Source organism: Crotalus tigris, unplaced genomic scaffold (assembly GCF_016545835.1).
Source record: "Crotalus tigris isolate CLP2741 ecotype Arizona unplaced genomic scaffold, ASM1654583v1 scf7180000024461.5605484, whole genome shotgun sequence".
Lineage (NCBI taxonomy): Eukaryota > Metazoa > Chordata > Lepidosauria > Squamata > Viperidae > Crotalus > Crotalus tigris.
This window is the reverse complement of record NW_024100632.1, coordinates 2,435,676-2,452,575: the sequence shown is the minus strand read 5'-3', so window position 1 is coordinate 2,452,575 and position 16,900 is coordinate 2,435,676. Positions and strand designations below refer to the sequence as shown.

At 47.4% G+C, this 16,900-nt stretch overlaps 3 protein-coding genes and 1 long non-coding RNA gene across 11 annotated transcripts; 1 reads left to right on the top strand and 3 right to left on the bottom strand.

The window, feature by feature from the left end:
* Positions 1 to 2: 2 nt before the first annotated feature.
* Positions 3 to 16,508, top strand: LOC120303270. Its single transcript, XR_005555392.1, has 3 exons — positions 3 to 295; positions 1,991 to 2,105; positions 15,563 to 16,508. It is a non-coding gene; the product is annotated as an uncharacterized LOC120303270 (long non-coding RNA).
* LOC120303268 lies at positions 750 to 4,801 on the bottom strand. 5 transcript variants are annotated; one of them, XM_039332649.1, is made up of 5 exons: positions 4,327 to 4,801; positions 2,707 to 2,935; positions 1,915 to 1,996; positions 1,692 to 1,834; positions 750 to 1,275 (listed from the first exon to the last, which is right to left on the bottom strand). In XM_039332649.1, exons 1-5 carry the CDS (start codon positions 4,449 to 4,451, stop codon positions 1,264 to 1,266), a joined length of 591 nt encoding a protein of 196 aa, XP_039188583.1. In that variant the 5' UTR covers positions 4,452 to 4,801; the 3' UTR covers positions 750 to 1,263. The 5 variants fall into 5 exon arrangements, with proteins under 5 accessions (XP_039188583.1, XP_039188582.1, XP_039188584.1 ...); XM_039332648.1 differs by having other exon boundaries at positions 752 to 1,275; positions 1,915 to 2,026; positions 4,327 to 4,799; XM_039332650.1 differs by having other exon boundaries at positions 752 to 1,275; positions 1,915 to 2,026; positions 2,707 to 2,872; positions 4,327 to 4,798.
* Positions 5,004 to 9,684, bottom strand: PLA2G1B (phospholipase A2 group IB). Of its 3 annotated transcripts, XM_039332656.1 has the most exons (6): positions 9,222 to 9,684; positions 8,367 to 8,425; positions 7,600 to 7,708; positions 7,214 to 7,388; positions 5,976 to 6,103; positions 5,004 to 5,723 (listed from the first exon to the last, which is right to left on the bottom strand). In XM_039332656.1, exons 3-6 carry the CDS (start codon positions 7,631 to 7,633, stop codon positions 5,602 to 5,604), a joined length of 459 nt encoding a protein of 152 aa, XP_039188590.1. In that variant the 5' UTR covers positions 7,634 to 7,708; positions 8,367 to 8,425; positions 9,222 to 9,684; the 3' UTR covers positions 5,004 to 5,601. The 3 variants fall into 3 exon arrangements, with proteins under 3 accessions (XP_039188590.1, XP_039188588.1, XP_039188589.1); XM_039332654.1 differs by lacking the exon at positions 9,222 to 9,684 and having other exon boundaries at positions 8,367 to 8,796; XM_039332655.1 differs by lacking the exon at positions 9,222 to 9,684 and having other exon boundaries at positions 7,600 to 8,796.
* NIPSNAP1 (nipsnap homolog 1) lies at positions 10,656 to 16,728 on the bottom strand. Of its 2 annotated transcripts, none has more exons than XM_039332646.1 (10): positions 16,571 to 16,728; positions 14,205 to 14,332; positions 13,970 to 14,015; positions 13,244 to 13,338; positions 12,564 to 12,634; positions 12,246 to 12,386; positions 11,612 to 11,643; positions 11,338 to 11,432; positions 11,169 to 11,252; positions 10,656 to 10,839 (listed from the first exon to the last, which is right to left on the bottom strand). In XM_039332646.1, exons 1-10 carry the CDS (start codon positions 16,657 to 16,659, stop codon positions 10,775 to 10,777), a joined length of 846 nt encoding a protein of 281 aa, XP_039188580.1. In that variant the 5' UTR covers positions 16,660 to 16,728; the 3' UTR covers positions 10,656 to 10,774. The 2 variants fall into 2 exon arrangements, with proteins under 2 accessions (XP_039188580.1, XP_039188581.1); XM_039332647.1 differs by lacking the exon at positions 16,571 to 16,728 and adding an exon at positions 15,360 to 15,564.
* Between the last annotated feature and the right edge of the window lie 172 nt (positions 16,729 to 16,900).

Genomic DNA, 16,900 nt, shown 5'->3' with positions numbered 1-16,900 from the left:
ACTGTCCAACTTGGCTGCTTGGGCGCCTTCAAAGCCTGCAGGAGATGTTCTGCTTTTTAAAATCTATTTTACTTTGTAATATGCTCCCTTTCAAGCGAGCCAGGCGTTTAAGCATGCATTCAATCAGTTCTGAAATTTCAGCAGGATCTCCTGATCTTTCCGACTTAAATCAACCTGTGCAACCAAGCGATTCCCAACCTTAAAAACCAACTTTGAAGAAGGCTTTGGAAAAAGGGCAGAGAAGAGCAAATAGGCCTGGAGACTAAAAGATAAGAAGAACGGTTGCAGGACTTGGGTAAGGCCAGTTAAGAGAAAAAGAAGGACGGGGGTGGGACGACATGATAGCGGTATTTCAATATTTGAGGGGCTGCCACAAAGAAGAGGGGGTCAACTTATTTTCCAAAGCATCGGAAGGCAGGACAAGAAGTAATGGCTGCAGGTTTGTTAGCGATACAACATAGAAGTAAGGAATTTCCTGACAGTCAGTGGAGCAGCTTCCCCCCAGAAGCTGTGGGTGCTCCATCACTGGAGGTTTTTAAGAAGAGACTGGACAGCCCCTTGTCTCAAATTGTACAGGGTCTCCTGCTTGAGCAGGGGGCTGGACTGGAAGACCCCCAAGGTCCCTTCCAGCTCTATTCTGATTGATTAATTGATTGATTGGGTGGACTTCAACTCCCAGAATTCCCCAGCCAGCAAAGCCACCCTATGCACCACACAATGAGCTAGCAATTTAGGCCGCCAGGACTGCATCGCATCTAGATTTCTCTGGCATTGTATGCATGATACTTTCAGGAAAAGACCGGACAATCACTTGTCTGGAATGGCACAGGGTCTCCTGCTTGAACAGAGGGTTGGACTAGAAGACCTCTAAGGTCCCTTCCAACTCTGTTATTCTCTTATTCTGTTCTGTTGTTCTGTTAAGCTCAAGGTGGGGGGTGTGATTTGCATTCAAAACATACAGAGCGGACCTGTCTTTTCGGCTTCCCTTGCCGCTCGTGTTCAGAGGCACAACATAGTCGCCACGCAATCAGAGTCACAATCATCACAGTCGCCACCCGGCTACCCATGGTGCACAGAACTTTCATTTGCTTAGTATCTTCCCCTCTGCCAAGAGAGGTTCAGGATCCTGTTGAGCGAGAATCAAGGTCCGGGTTGTGGTTTACTTTACAATCTTCTTTAAAGCTCCTTGGCTTAGCCAACACTGCAGGGTTGATAGTAGGAGAACAAGCTTAGTTGGCATTCGGCAAGGATCCGGTTGGGCTGTTAGTGGTGTCCCTAAAAGAGGAAACAGAACCTCATGAGGACTCCCGAGAAATCCAGGATATTCCCTATTTAAAATTATTTTCCACGCGGGATCCGTTGTGATCATAACTTGAGAACTGCAGTATCTCTGCCTGCCTGCTGAGCAGACCCAAAAGGCACTCAGAAAGGGGGAGAGTGAAAGAAGGACGTTTGCCAAACTAGCAACTGGAAGGGTCTATTCTATGAGTACAGGCGTAGTCCTCAACTTATGACCACAGTTGAGCCCAAACTTTCTGTGGCTAAGCGAGACAGCTGTTAAGTCCCTTTTCTGGTGCCGTTGTAACTTCAAATGGTCACGAAACGAATGGTTGTAAGCCGAGGACTTCCTGTCAACACAGGGCCTGATCATTCGAGGACCAAAGGGGGCCATCCGAATTAGGAGTACAGACCTGGCTTGGGAATGGTCCGAAGATTTTGGGCATGGTTGGGACCACTGGCTCCCCAAGTTTGGTTGGGCTGGGGTTGAAGGTTCCCAAAGCAAGATTCTTCCTTGTTCTTCTCTCCGGGGTCAAGTAGGATGCTTTTTTGGCAGCTGTGGAAAGAAGGGAGGCACTCAGTGGGAGATATTTTTGGGCAGCATAAACCGCAGAGACCCCCCAACCTCAGACTTACCCAAAGCGTAGTTATTCACCTTCTGCATCTCCCATTTCAGCTGCTTGACTTCCTTCCGTATGTCATCCATTTTCAGGGAATCCTCGGGGCAAAACAAGGAAGAAAACTTGGCCTGAGAAAGAGAAGAGCTTGTTGTCTATCATCCCTTCGCCACCGGCGGCTTTGGCTGTACCAAAACAACGGCAATTGGGGTAGGCTCTCTAGCATGTCAACGATGGCTCTATGTCTCTGGGAGGAAAATGGCCCAGGAGAACGTGAGAAGGAGGGCAGGAAGCAGAGAAGGACCTGGGACCCCATCTAGGACATGGGTGTCCAACCTTGGAGAATTGTGGACTTCAATTCCCACGTTAGCTGGGCTGGCTGAGGAATTCTGGGAGTTGAAGTCCACAAGTCTTCAAGTGGCCAAGGTTGGATTATCCCTGATCTAGAATATTCTAATGAAATTAGAATCCTCATCTCACTTCTGAATGTTTCATCCTCCTCCTCCTTCTCTTTCTCCTTCTCCTTCTTTCCCCTTCTCCTTTCTCCCTTGACTTTGCTTGTCAGAAGGTCACAAAACGGGATCTCTTGACCCTGGGACACTACAACCATCATAAATATGAGTGGGTTGCCAAATGTCTGAATTTTGATCCCATGACCACAGGGACGCTGCAACGGTCATAAGTGTGAAAAACGGTCATAAGTTGCTTTTTTCAGTGCCGCTGCAAATTCGGACGGCCCCTAAATGAACGGTCGTTAAGCCAAGGACCACCTCTGCCTGTCTACCACTTTCCGATAAAACCTACATCGTACCTTCATGTAGGACACCAACCCAGCATCCTCGCTGTCCAGCTGCTTCCGCTTCTGCACAATCGCGGCGCAGAGGCCTGGATTCTGTTCCATGTGGGCGTAAAGCTCCCGCAAAGCTTTCTGGGTGTAGGTCAGCGACTGGCTCTCAAAATCCTCTGGAGAGATCCGCCTGCAGAAGGAGACGTAGAGCGGGGACTCGTTGTCAAATTCATTGAGCATCTCCATCTTTGTCCTGCTCAGAAGAAGGAAGCCACAGATTAGAGCTGGCATGTTCATCTCGTGGGTCTGTGGGCCACACGTGGCCCTGGACAGCTCATAAGGCTGCTCCATCCTATACCCGTAACGTTACAAGTAGCCCTTGACTTACGACAACCGTGGAGCCCAACATTTTCTGTTGCTAAGTGAGACATTTGTGAAGTGACTTTTGCGCCGTCTTTCTTTCCACTGTTGCTAAGCAAATCACTGCCCTTGTTAAATTAGCCACCAGGTTGTTAAATGAATCTGGCTTCCCCATTGACTTTTGTCGCAAAAGGGGAATCACATGACCTTGGGACACTGCAACTGTCGTAAATATGAGTCAGTTGCCAGGCATCCAGATTTTGGCCATGTGACCACAGGAATGCTGCAACAGTCCTAAGTGTGGAAAACGGTCCTCAGTCCCTTTTTTCAATGCCACTGTAGCTTCTAACAGTCACTAAACAATGGGTTGTAAGCCAAGGATTACCCATATGTAGTCTCTAGCGATATGTATATACATTAACTATATTATATATTTTATACGTCTCCCAAGACAATTCCTCTTAAGGACACGCAGGCAAGCCAAAAGGTTGGACACCCATGGATTAAAGCGTCTCCACATTATTTTGGGGGTAACTGCAATTGTTGCCTGGAAAGGGGAGAAAAACATGGAAAGCTGAGAAAGAGGCTTGTGTCCATCACAGATCACCCCAATACCGTACAGCGGTTTCTTTCCTCACATCTACCCAGTTAATTACAAAACAGTGCATGTGTTCTAAATCCAATTAATTAGCATTACTTGCTGTTTATTTATTAAACCAATTAAGGAAAAGTAAAACACACACACACAGACACAGGGGCATACCTAGTTTTTATACTCGTACATAATAAATATAGACGGCTTATGTACATGTTGATTACATGCAAACGTTCCCATTAAAAGTGACCGCGTTTCGTTATATTTGTTCGTCATAATAATTGCTAATTAAGTAAGTGATTGCAGCATTTTCTGATGACCTGGCTTCACTCAAACGTAAACTAAGAGCCCCAGATGGGTTCACACAAACCCTAAACTCCCAAGATAGCAAACCTGCAGGTTACCCTAGGCTCAACCTTAAGTCTGAAATCTCAGCCAGCCAGCATCTCAAAATGTTCTCAACTTATGCTTCCCAAATTCACTGGAGACCCTGGGAATGGATGTCCAATCCATCTGAAGGGTACCAGGTTATAGACAACTGGCGTTTTGGATGGTTGAGAGATTGGGACATTTTTTGCTTGGGATGTCCTGAGCCAAAGAACCAGATCCAGATACATTTGTCTCAGCAGAATTCCCACCGAGATTTTATTCTGGTGGCCACAAGTCTTTGGAAGCAAGTACTTAATTACGGAGGCGACTTTGCTGGCAACGGGCTTCTCCCAAGTCTGGAATAGCCAAAGAGCTGATCTTTTTCAGGAAAGAAGATGTAGTTTGGCCTCTGGGCAGGAGTAGCTCTGGGAGAGAAACCTTCCATCCTCTTGGCCCACAGCTGCTCCGGAGAGGAATTGTGACATCAAGAAATGAAGAACCAATTGCGTGTTTCCAAGACTGGTCTCAAACAATGTCAAAATGGCTGCAACCTGGCTCCAAATAGCTGGGTGCTGGGCTGATCCCTGCTTCGTCTCACCTTCCCTCCATGAAATCAGATTGCCAACATCTAAAGCAGAGGTGTCCAACCTTGGCAACTTTAAGACCCGTGGACTTCAGCTCCCAGAATTCAACTCCTACGTTTTGCCCTGATTTACGATCTTTTTTTTTTTTTTGCCATAGTTGTGAAGGGAATCGCTGCAGTTGTTAAGTGAATCTGGCTTCTCCATTGGCTTTGCCTGTTAGAAGGTCACTCAAGGGGATCACATGACTCCGGGACACGGCGACCGTCCTAAGTCCAAGCCAGTGGGCAAGTGTCTGAATTTTGATCACATGTGTGAACGGTCGTCGTTGTGAAAACAGTCATAAGCCAGTTTTGTCAGGGCTGTCGTAACTTCAAACGGTCACTAAATGCGCTGTTGTAAGATGAGGACTACCTGTGCAGATAGGCCTCGCTTACCAGCTGTCTTGTTTAGCAACCCCTGGAATTTACGACGACATGAAAAACAAGGTTGGTGACTCATTCTGGCGTTTAAAACCATCACCGTGTCCTGTGATCATCACTGGGGCACTTCATAACCAGGATTCTTTTAGTTCCCAGCGCCCGACATGAAAGGAGCTAATTTTTTCAGCCTTTAAAGGGGGAATTTAGTTAAAGGAAGGGGCACCTGTTTTCCCTGTTCTTTCTCTCTCTCTCTCACACACACACACAAACACACTGCAAGTCTGAAGTTGAGAGGCCCTGGGCAAAAATACAGTTATATGGCAAAGGATTCTAAGTGTAAGTCATGACCTCCACGCTGGGCTTTTGTTCCCATAAATAAAGAACACATAACAGAAAACCTAAAAGGACACCAATGCCTCACTTTATTGTTCAGGAAATGTTTCCTTTGTTTTTGTTTGATTGTTTTAAATAAAAATGTTTGTGCTGGTGCAGTGTCTGTCTTTTCTGTTTCACAGGTAGCCATGCGAGGCCCGCCCGGAGAATTCCCGCGTGCACACATGAGTAGTGGCCTTGCGTTGAAGTCTTTCAAACATTATTTGCAATGCTTGCTGGTATCCAATTTCTTGTACTCCTCGTTATAAGGGGCCCCGGCGAAGCAGATGGCGGCCGAGCGGTCGCAGTTGCAAATAAAGGCTGCGCACTCATCTTTGTCGTCTGGAGGGAAGGAGAAAATTGTGAACCTCGGGGTGACCACCTGAGCTGGGGATTCTGCAACCGTCGTAAATGCATTCCGGTTGCCAAGCAACCGAAGCGTGAACAGGTGAACGTGGGGTGATAAGCACCGACACAAGAAGATTGGTCATTCGTCACTTTTTTTCAGTGCTGTTGTAATGGCGACTAAACAGCATAGTTGAAATTCAAGGATTACCTGCCTTTGAAAGACAGGTTGGGGTTTGTGATATTTACCTTTGCAGGTGAGGATGCCTCCAGAACAGGTGTAGGAGTAGGTCTTGGTGTACGGATTGTCCAGGAGGAACCTGCACGCAGGATGCTTCTTGGCTTGAGAGTAGCACTGGTCATGGGTCTGACAGCACCTGGCCCAAAGCAGGAAGACTTAGGGCTGGTTCTCCAGGTGGGAGAAGCCCTCTCTTGAGGGGTCCTGGGTGCGCTCTGAACCTGCTCATTTTCTTGGACAGGTTTCATGACCCAACTAGGTAACATCATCAGTGCTAGGAGGGAGGAGGTTTGTGGATGGGAGGAGGGGGAGGAAGAGGGCTGTGGGGTCCTTGGAGCTCTCTGAGCTTGCTTGTTTCCTTGCAGACGTTTCATGACCTAACTAGGTAACGTCATCAGTGCTAGGAGAGAGGGGGGTTTGTGGAAGGAGGAAGAGGATGACAACGACAACTGTGGGGTCCTTAGAGCTCTCTGAGTTTCATTGTAAATCTACCTTAACATAACCTTGCAGGTCTGAAAGTACAATTATGTACAATTATGTACAATTCTCCTGCCATCTCCTTTCCTGAGAAACTAGGCAGGGTCCCTTCAGAGCCTCTTTCTCCACCCCTTATGTAGCTGTGAACTATGCCCTCTCTTATCTGACCGTTCCCTAAATAGCATCTCTTGGCCCCGTCTCCCAAGTTCTTTCCACTGTATCATTTCATGAGAGTGATCCCCTTTGATTTATGAAGCCAAAGGACGATAGAGGACCCATTATCCTAGGGGGGACACAATAGCAGTCTTCCAATATTCGAGGGGCTGCCACAAAGAAGAGGGGGTCAAGCTATTCTCCAAAGCCCCTGAGGGCAGGTCAACAAGCAACGGATGGAAACTAACCAAGGAGAGAAGCAACCTAGAACTAAGGAGGAATTTCCTGGCAGTGAGAAGAATTAACCAGTGGAACTGCTCGCCTCCAGAAGTTGTGGGTGATCCAACACTGGAGGTTTTCAAGAAGAGACTGGACAGCCATTTGGCTGAAACAATAGAGGGTCTCCTGCTTGGGTGTGGGATTGGACTGCAGGATTTCTGGGGGTTCATGATCTTCCCTTGTATCCATCCCATCAAGCCCAAAGGAAGTCTGGACTGGTATAGGATCTATGCTATGTGCAGGGGGTTGGACTAGAAGACCTCCCAGGTCCCTTCCGAGCCTATGATTCTATGTTCTTAACTTGATCTGAACCCCTGTGCTAAAGGAGGCCAGGGCTTACCTGTCCAGTTTGTCTACAGGTGTCCCACTGCCTCCGAAGCCACAATAGCAACCGTACTTTGCGTAATCCAGCAAAGGCTTACTGCCGGGGATTGCGCATTTGATCATGTTGCCGAACTGTAACAGGTTGCGAGACGGGACAGGAATAACAGAGGCGGCCAAAAAGGAGACACAAACTACACACAAGAAAATCAGCGTTAGTATTTTGCAAATAACCAGCAGCCAAATCCAATTCCCTGCTCAGTGAAGGGTGGGGGAGCCTTCCCTCTTTTTGGAAGACTGGGGGAATCTGTCTCCTAGACAGCCCAAACCTCTGGAAATGATCAAGTCAGGAAAGCCTGCCATATCCCTGAATGGATTCTTTGGATCTACTGGATCTCCACTTACCTGCTGCCAGGACCAGGAGGTGAGTAGGATTCATTCTGTCAGCGGTCAGGATGAAGGTTGATTGCCAGGGAGCTCAGCCTTTATAGCCTTGTCATAACCTTGGCCCCAGCTGCGATGGGAGATAAGAAATTTTAAGAGATAAGAGATTGGTTTTATTGGTCTATCAGAACGATTCATCTTCCAGGAAGGAGATAAAACCAAAGCTGTTTGCTTGCAAATGTGCCAGTTTTCTTCCAACAGTTGTTTCTGCAGGGAAGGAACTGGGGGGACTACTGTCCTCCTTTCCAGGCACTGTGGAATTTGGAAACTTTTTGCCCTGGAGAAATATACTGGCTGAAATGACCCAAGCAGAAAATGCATGTTGGGAGGTGTTTAGAAGAGAGCGGGAGAAAAAAAAAAATCCTTCCATGAAAATAGGGTGATCTAACTGCCGAGGTTTGCAACACAACCAAGCGTGACATGGACTTGCAGATTGATGGGTAAACGCCTTGTCATCTTTGTCCTTTTGCATGATTTCTGGATTAGATAGTGGGAAAGATTTCAAAGTTCTTATTTTTTTTTAATTTTTCCAATCTGGCCATGATCCAGAACTCGGAGTCAGCAGTTGATAAATGTGCTCCATTTTTACGGAGAAAAGAAACTTTCCGTGCTTAAAGTCTAAAAATAAAGAAATAAAGCCTAAAAACGGCCTCTGTTGATATCTCCACCTGTTGCCGTATTTACAATCAAGAAAAGTGGACAGGAGCATTGAGGTCATCTAGTCTTACCCTTGCTGTGTGCAGGAATCAGGATTCAAGCGTGCCAGTCCAGGGAAGGTAACCATCTCCTGTGAACAGAGGTGATGTCTACTATATTGTCACTTCTTGTAACTTCAACCAGTTATTTGACCTCCTGTTTCTTGGACTGATGGAGAACAGGTTGACCCTGCCTTTTACAACATGATTATCTCTTCAGACACAAACGCCAATTTCCTCACTCAAGGTTAACGGCACCTCACCTCATCCTCCTTGCCTCCAAAGAACCTAGAGCAACTGAGTTGGGAGGGTCTTGGTGGTCATCTAGTCCAACCCCCTGCGCAGGCAGGAAACCCTATACCATTTCAGACAAACGGTTGTCCAGTCTCTTCTTAAAAGTCTCCAGGGATGGAGCACCCACCACTTCTGGAGGCATGTTGTTCCCCTGGTTAATTGTTCTAACTATCAGTAAATTTCTTCTTTGTTGTAGATTGCATTATAATCAATGTTTTTTAATTTGGACATCACGTCTGGATTTTGTGCTTGTGATGGACAAACCCCCCCCCCCATGAAACTCCGACTTTGGTTTTGCTTGTTATAGAAATGGCTGGTTATATTCTAATGGGTAGAAGTAAAAAGTTGAGGCTGGAATGTTATTGTACTGTGCTAAAAAGAGTCGGAAGTCAACGCTTTTTTCCCCTTTCTTCCCTCATACCTCCTATTTTCTCCGCCGCCCCTCTTTTTTCCTTCCCTTAATTTCCTATTTTTATTTTTGTTTGTATTTTTGGTATTTATAACACAGCGAAAGTCATGAAATGGGAAATGAGTAACCCCTCCCAGATAGGTCCGTCATAATTTCAACCCAGTGCTCCTAGGTTGAGGGCTTACCTATTCTTCTTCTAATGAATGAAAAATCCCCTCAGTTAATTATATTTTTTTTAAAAAAAAGCAATCCATGCTTCAAAGCCTCCTTGCCAGGAGGACGAGGTCAGGCCGAGTGCAACATACACACTTTTGTTGTTGAGACTTTGGCTTGATGCTGTGCAAGCAGAAAACAGAACAAGGATCACTCTCAAGAGGTCAGCGTGCACCCCACAGATGCGTCTTGCGTTCTTGAGAATTGCTAATATCTTAGGCATGGCAGCAGCTTCCTTATCAAAAGATTACCATCCTGAGAATCACAAATCACGTAAAAATAACTGCAAAGGAAAGTCATATTCTCAAACAAGAGACCCTTTTAGCATTCCGGATAAATGGCTGTCTAGTCTTTTTTTGAAAACCTCCAAAAATGGAGCACCCACAACTTCTGGAGGCAAGTCGTTCCACTGGTTAATTGTTCTCACTGTCAGGAATTTTCTCCTTAGTTCCAGGTTGCTTCTCTCCTTGGTTAATTTCCATCCGTTGCATCTTGTCTTGCCTTCAGGTGCTTTGGGGAATAGATTAACTCCTCTTCCTTGTGGCAGCCCCTCAAATATTAGAAGACTGCTACCACGTCTCCCCTACTCCTCCTTTTCATTAAACTAAACATCCCCAATTCCAGCAACCGTTCTTTGTTTGAGCCTCCAGTCTCCTAATCATCTTTGTTGCTCTTCTCTGCACTCCTCTTTTTTCTATTCTACTGACCAAAACCAGATGTAGTGTGTTAAATATTTAATTGCGTGTGCAATAAGGCAAGTCACACAGCCCTTGAAAAGCAGACCTTTTTATTATTGTTATTATCATTGCTACTGTCAATTCTTTTTAAGTCGCTAAAGCTCAGACTATTTGCCACAAGCATCCGTGGCCGCGGCAGGCCCACATGAATGCTTCCAGATGTCAGAATGCTTGTCCTTCTAAAGGAGGCGGGGGGAGTCACCTTCCCCCTCCAGAAAAGAGGCCTGACACTAGGGAAGAGAATCTGGTGCACAAAAATTGTTTAAAAGCATCCGTCCCTCACAACAGGCATCATAGTCAGCTCTCTGGACATCAATAGCCTCTCATCAAATATTTGATTATCCTCTTCCTCTGCAGAACAAGCTAAGCATTCATCAGGCTCTGCTCCAACTGGAAATTAACATGTTGACGGTTGAGAGGAAGAAAAAAATGGAATGGATAGATTAAAAAAAAAGGACAGAATCTTTCTAGCTCAGCGTTCCTCAAACCAGGCGCTCTAAAAGATGTGCGGACTTCAACTCCCAGAATTCCTGAGCCAGCCACACTGACTCAAGAATTCTGGGAGTTGAAGTTCCAGGCTTCTTAACGCGTGCTGGTTGGGGAATTCTGGGAGTTGAAGTCCACACATCTTTTAGAGCGCCTTAGGCGGAGAAAACAAAGCAGAAAAGGTTAGAGGACCAGGAAGTAACAAAGTTTATTAGAGGGGAAGGGGCTGGGGAGGAAATGTAACAAAGTTTTTTTTTCCCCCCGGGTGATGGCTGAGCCTTGTGCTGCCCCGGGAAGGTGGGTCATTGCAACGGGGAAATCTTCAGGGGTATCATGATTCGGGATTCCATGCTCCGAACGAGAGGCACTGCAAACACAGAAGGACATTCAAAGTGTCACAGAGTGAGACAGTATCTTGGGAAATTGTGACTTGTTGTTCTTGGCATCCAACTTGAGATACCCTTGGCCAACAGGGAATGCCTCCCTCCCTCCTTCTTTCCTTCCTCCTTCCCTTCCTTCCTCCCTCTTCAGCAGGCAGGTGAGTGGCTGTTGCTGAGTGGGGAAGGGAGCAAGGGATTGCAAGATTGGCTGGGAAACTGTCACAGAGCATTAAAAATGAAGATCATGTGGTCAGAGCACTGAAGCAGCCACAACTTTGAATAAGATGTCCAGCAGCACCTTATCAAGATGTCTGACCTGTATAGTAAACATTTTCATCCCATCCTCGCTTCCTCCAGGCCGCGTTCCTCGTCTCCTCTCGAGATTGCAGGTCTTTGTAGGCTGCAAAGCGACAAAAACATCTCCTAAATTATAAGGTTATTTTCATGCCAGCTCTAGAGAACTATGGGGTTTCAAGGCTACCTACCCCACAAGTGATGTACGATGTACAACTCTCCAATTTGGGAGAAGAAGCCCCCCACCGCTTCCTGGTTATCTTGACGGTGTTTAATTGCCCGAGCCCTGCGCCAACCGAGAAAGAGAGAGATGAAGAAACACGAATAATTACTCTTTTGCTAGCAATAATAATTTGTGAGCTGCAAATTGCAAATATCACTTTTTTTCTTCAGGGAATTCATTAATCTCTCTTTTATACTGACCTGTGGGCAACTTTAACAATATTTGAACTGCTTTCTGCTTACCAGTTGTTTCCCCACTCAATCATGGTTCCGGGCTGAAATTCAAAAAAGTAAGAGAAGATTGCAGAAATTCATTCACGACACCCAATCGGCCAATCTCAGCCTTTACAGTTGGATCAGCAAATTTATTAATTAGATTGTTATTCCCTCCTTTATTACTTTATAAATAACTCAAGGCAGCCAACGTAGGTAATATGCCTTCCTCCTCCTATTTGCCCCACCACAACAACCCTGTGAGGTTGGTTGAGCTGAAAGAGAGCGACTGGCACAAAGTCACCCAGCTGGCTTTGGGCCAAACACCAGGAGATGGTGAGTTCTAGTCCTGCCTTAGGCATGATAAAATCAGCTGGATGATTTTGGGCCAAACACCAGGAGATGGTGAGTTCTAGTCCCGCCTTAGGCATGAAAGGTGACTGGGTGACTTTGGCCAGTTACTCAGCCCACTCCACAGGGTTATTCCTGTAGACAAAATAGGAGGCGGAAGAGGGAAGGCTAGCATGCTTGCTGCCTTGAGTGATTTGTAAAAAAAAAAATAATCAAGGCGGGATACCAATAGATGAATAAATACATTGCCGAGAAAAAAGGAAATTTGTCATCAAGGAGGCTTCCCTCTCCCGCCCGTGCAAAGAGATCTCACCTTCAGCTTGTACGAGCGCAGTTCGTAGATGTTGGGCCCGGCGCGTGGCAGGGGCTCATTCCAGAAGCTGAACTCCAGGAGCAGCTGGTTCCTTCGCGAATGGAGCATGCTACTCCTCTCTTTGCGGAACTGCAGGTATTCCTGCCGGAAGAGAAGATGGGGAGAGTCAGGTGGCAGAAAGGAGCTAGTTGTTGTCTTCTCGAGGTCAAAAACTTGGCACATATAATTTTAACACACGAATCAACAACGGATATTCGAACAGCACTGCCACCTGCTGCACCAGGGAAGACCGGGGTGCGATGGGGCACCCCCAAATACCTGATTCTCCCTCAGCTTGTTCATGGACTCCATGAGGGCCGAGTAGCCACCGACGAACCTCCAGATATGCACTGCAAAGAGACGAAAGAGGCCGCCGATTCTTACACAGCCCCCAAAAGGAGGAGCGGATATAAAACGCAAGCGAGCCTCCGGCTGGGTTGTTCCACCGTACGGCTTGTCCTCGGCTTACAACAGTTCATTTCGAAGTTACAACGGCACCAAAAAAAGTGACTTAGGGCCGTTTTTCACACTTCATAACCGTTGCGGCATTCGCCCCATGGTCACGTGATCAGTTTTACCACCTTTGTTTTTTGCTGCGGTTGTTAAGCAGAACACCACGGTCATTAAGCAATACGTCCGCATCGCTGTGACTTGTTGTCTTCTCTGTCAGCTCCCCCGCTGATAACTTGCTGGTCGGGAGAGGGTGGGGAAAGCTTAAAATGGCGGTCGTGGGGGCGTGGGTCGCTGCGCCCGTCATAAAGGCAGACCAGTTTGCCAATTGCAACCACGTGACCATCAGGAACGCTGCGACAGTGTTGTAAGTGTGAGGATCGGCCCTAAATCACCTTTTGCAGCGCTGTTCGTCACCTTGAACGGTCACCAAACATACAGTTGTTAAGTGGGGACTGTGTACCGTACAGTGCTCTTTACCCAGCTCAAGTCAAGTTTCCCATCCTCACCTGCCTGGTCCTGCTCGCCGTACCACGTATTCCAGTTGCCAACCAGTTCACAAGGATACCCCGTGTCGGAATGCAGCTTGGGAAGGACTTCTTCTCTGTAAAAGCAAGGCTGAAAATTAACCGAGGGGCAGAAAGCCATATTTGCAAAATAAGGGAGAATTTCAGGAAGGTGCTAAAAGCCGAATCTTCCCTCTCCTCACTTTGCACGTTGCTGAGTGCGCCCTGGAGGCTAACAAACAGGAGAGGCGGTGTTTCTCGGTCCAAGGGAAATGGAAGTTATTTTAATTAAATTATTTGAATGAAAAATATTTCCCTTGGACCAACAAGCACAGCCTTCACGTTTATTCTTGGCTGCTGGGAAATAAATACAATGGCACTAGCCCTTAGACTTATAGACCACTTCACAGTGCTTTGTAGCCCCTCTCTAAGTGGTTTACAGAGTCCGCATGTTGCCCCCCAACAATCTGGGTCTTCATTTTACCGATCTTGGAGGGAAGAAAGGCTGTGTCAACCTTGAGCTGGTCAGAATCGAACTCCTGGCAATGGGCAGAGTTGGAAGGAAGGAAGGAAGGAAGGAAGGAAGGATTTCTGGCAACCCTCCCTGTGGCAATTCTAGCTTTGTTCCTAAAGCTTGCGAGAGGGCAGGGAAGGAAATTGCATTTTTCCTTCTGCCAAACCTCCTTGATCCCAGCCCCTTACATGAAAAACGAGAGAGCTGATCCTTACGCGAGTCTGTTGTAGGCATCCAAGCATTCGGGCTTCACATTGTGGACTGAAACGAGAGCAAAGAAAAACCAGTTTGGGAACCATTCTGGGAGTTGAAGTCCAAATGTCTTAAAAGTGGTCCAAGAAAATTTGCCTGAAGTGGCCATAAAATGAGGATACGGTCCGTGCAAATGAAGCTGTTCCAGGAAAGAAAGGAAATTTAGAAATTAGGGAGGGGGAGGGGGAGGGGACTCACACTGGATCTTGTAGAGGTGATTGGTCTCCTTCTTGGACAAGAGGTTAGAATGAGCGTCTTTCCGGGGATCCACTTTGTGGACGAAGAGTGAGCGGAACCAGCTGCTTTCACTGTCTTTGGAATAACCTCTGAAAGAAAGTTGAGACATTATAATTCTATTCTGTTCTATTCTATTCTATTCTATTCTATTCTATTCTATTCTATTCTATTCTATTCTATTCTATTATTATTCTATTCTATTCTTATTCTATTCTATTCTATTCTATTATTATTCTATTCTATTCTATTCTATTCTATTCTATTCTTATTCTATTCATTGTATTCTATTCTAGTTAGTCCTCCTGTAATAAGATATAGACTTTCTTGAAAAACAGATGCAATCAAACCCTTCTCTATTAGCTTTCTTTACATAAAGACCAAGAGAGTCTTCCAGTGTGGTAATCCAGTATATACCAATCAACTTTTGCTAATAATATCCCCCCTGCTTTATTTGACCAAAACCTTTGCTCCAATCCTGGTCACTCATTAACTTCAGAAAATACCTGGTCAACAATCTTTTCAACAGCTAATCTGACATCCCTGGTTGGCTCCCGTCTCCTTACTGTACAAGAACAAACAGTTAATTTCTGATTTGTTCCCCCCCCCCAACTGATATTTTCCTATTGGATTTGATAACAATACCCATCATCCACAGCCACAGCACCCCTCAACCATGCTGCCTGGATGGGGGATGGGAACTGTAGTCCAAGCACGGCTGGATCTTTTTTTTTCCTTTTTAGTTAATTTTTATTGAAGTTAATTTTATTTAGTTAATTTTTACAGTCAAAACAAAGAAATTGAAAGTGATCAGTAAATAGAAAACAAACCAAAGAAAAACACCTAGTAATAAAATAAAGTTATAAAGGAACTTTCAATCTTTTTGCAGCAATTATAAATGCATTTATATTATATCACTCTAAAGGAGTATCATGGCTCCTCTCTTTCCGTATTCTGCACTTTCTAATCACCAAACCCATAAACCATGTTCAATTTTCTTTCCTATTTCAGCCAAAATACAAGCTTTTTCAGTTGCTGACAAATGTAGTTTGTTGTCTTTTCCCTAATCCAAGAAGCCATTTTTTTGCCATCTCAGGAAATTCTGTCATCTCCACCAACCTTTCCTCCATTGTGACAATTAGCACGGCCGTTGTTTTCAAAGGGACTAGTAACTTGGCAGGGATGCTGACACACGCCAGGCGAAACCCATTCCTGGTTTACTGAGAATAAACCACAATCACCCAGCACCCTCCTCTTTTGGCCCAAGCTACAGTTTTGTATTTTATTTATTTATCTATTCTTTTTGTATCCTGCTGTTTTAGGATGCTAGCCTGGCCCAGCAAGACCTGGATTCCAGTCCAACTCCAGTTCTGCAAACTCACCAACTTTGAACTACTCTTTTGAGGACCAAAGAGAGGCGGGAGCACCAGGTACTCCATCTTTTAAGTTTAGAATGAAAGGAGGAAGGGCTTAAATGTTATTTTCAGCCCCCAGTGACAAGAAGAGCAGGATTTCCACTCTGACCTCCCTTTCCCATCAACCCTCTCCTCGCAGGGAGGAATCCCAGGGTTGAAAGGACCTCAAAGGTCTTCTAGCCCACCCCTTGCTCAGACAGGGACGCACTGGACCATCCCAGCCAAAGAGCTTCCAGCCTTTGCTCACACTTCCCCCCAATCTCTTTGGGGTGGGGGGCAGTGCAGAAGACCTACAGATTGACCCCAGAGGCTGGATTCATACAACATGCCATGCCCAGAAGGCGCTTGAGGAGTGGGGGGGAAGGGGGCTCAGTTGCCCTGGGTGAATGCAACAGCCAGAGCCAGGACAGATACTGGGGGCCACTCCTCCTTCTTGGGGGGGAGGCTTTCTAGCAAAACGGGGAGCGTCCTCCCCCCCACGGGCTTGCCCAGCCTCTGCTCTTCGCAGGAGAGTTTGAGAAAGCCAAGAGGGGCCGGGACGTCTCGCCGGGCTGGCTCCCCCCTGGCCCGGCCCTGCTCCGCTCCCGAGGCAGTCGGGGGTCCTAGTGGGCCGGGACAAAGCGGGGAGGGGGATCTTCGGGGCCTCCCCCCTTGCTCGCCCCCCCATCCCCGCCGGAGAGCCCCACCACCCCAGCCCTTCCCTTCCCTCCTCTGGTGCGCCCCGAGGCTGCCTCTTCGCGCAGGGATCGGGCCCGGAGTGGAGGAGGAGGAGGAAGAGGAAGGAGGAAGAGGAGGAGGAAAAGGAGGAAGGAGAAAGAGGAAGAGAAGGAGGAAAAGAAGGAGGAAGAGGAGGAGGGGAGCGCAGGGCCAGGCGCGGGGAGGAGGAAGGCGCGCCGGGGGGCTCGGGGGTCTCACCGGGCTCCGGGGCTGGCCGCCCGGGGGGCTCCTCCGCGCAGCGCCCGCAGCCAAGGCCGGGCCGGGAGGGCGCCCGCCCGCGTCGCCATCTTCGCTCTGCTGCGGGATCTGCCCGGGCCAAGCGGCGCGGGGCGGACCCGAGCGGGGCGGCGGGCGGCAGCCAACCCGGCCGGGCGAGGGAGGGCCGGGGGCGGCGCCGCGCTCTCCCGCCTTGCCCGGAGCCGCTTTCCAGCGGAGGTTTGCAGCTGGCGGGAGGGGGGGGGTCTCCTTGCAGACCTTTCATTGCCCACTGAGGAGGTTCTCCATCAGTGCTAGGAGGAGGGAGGGGGC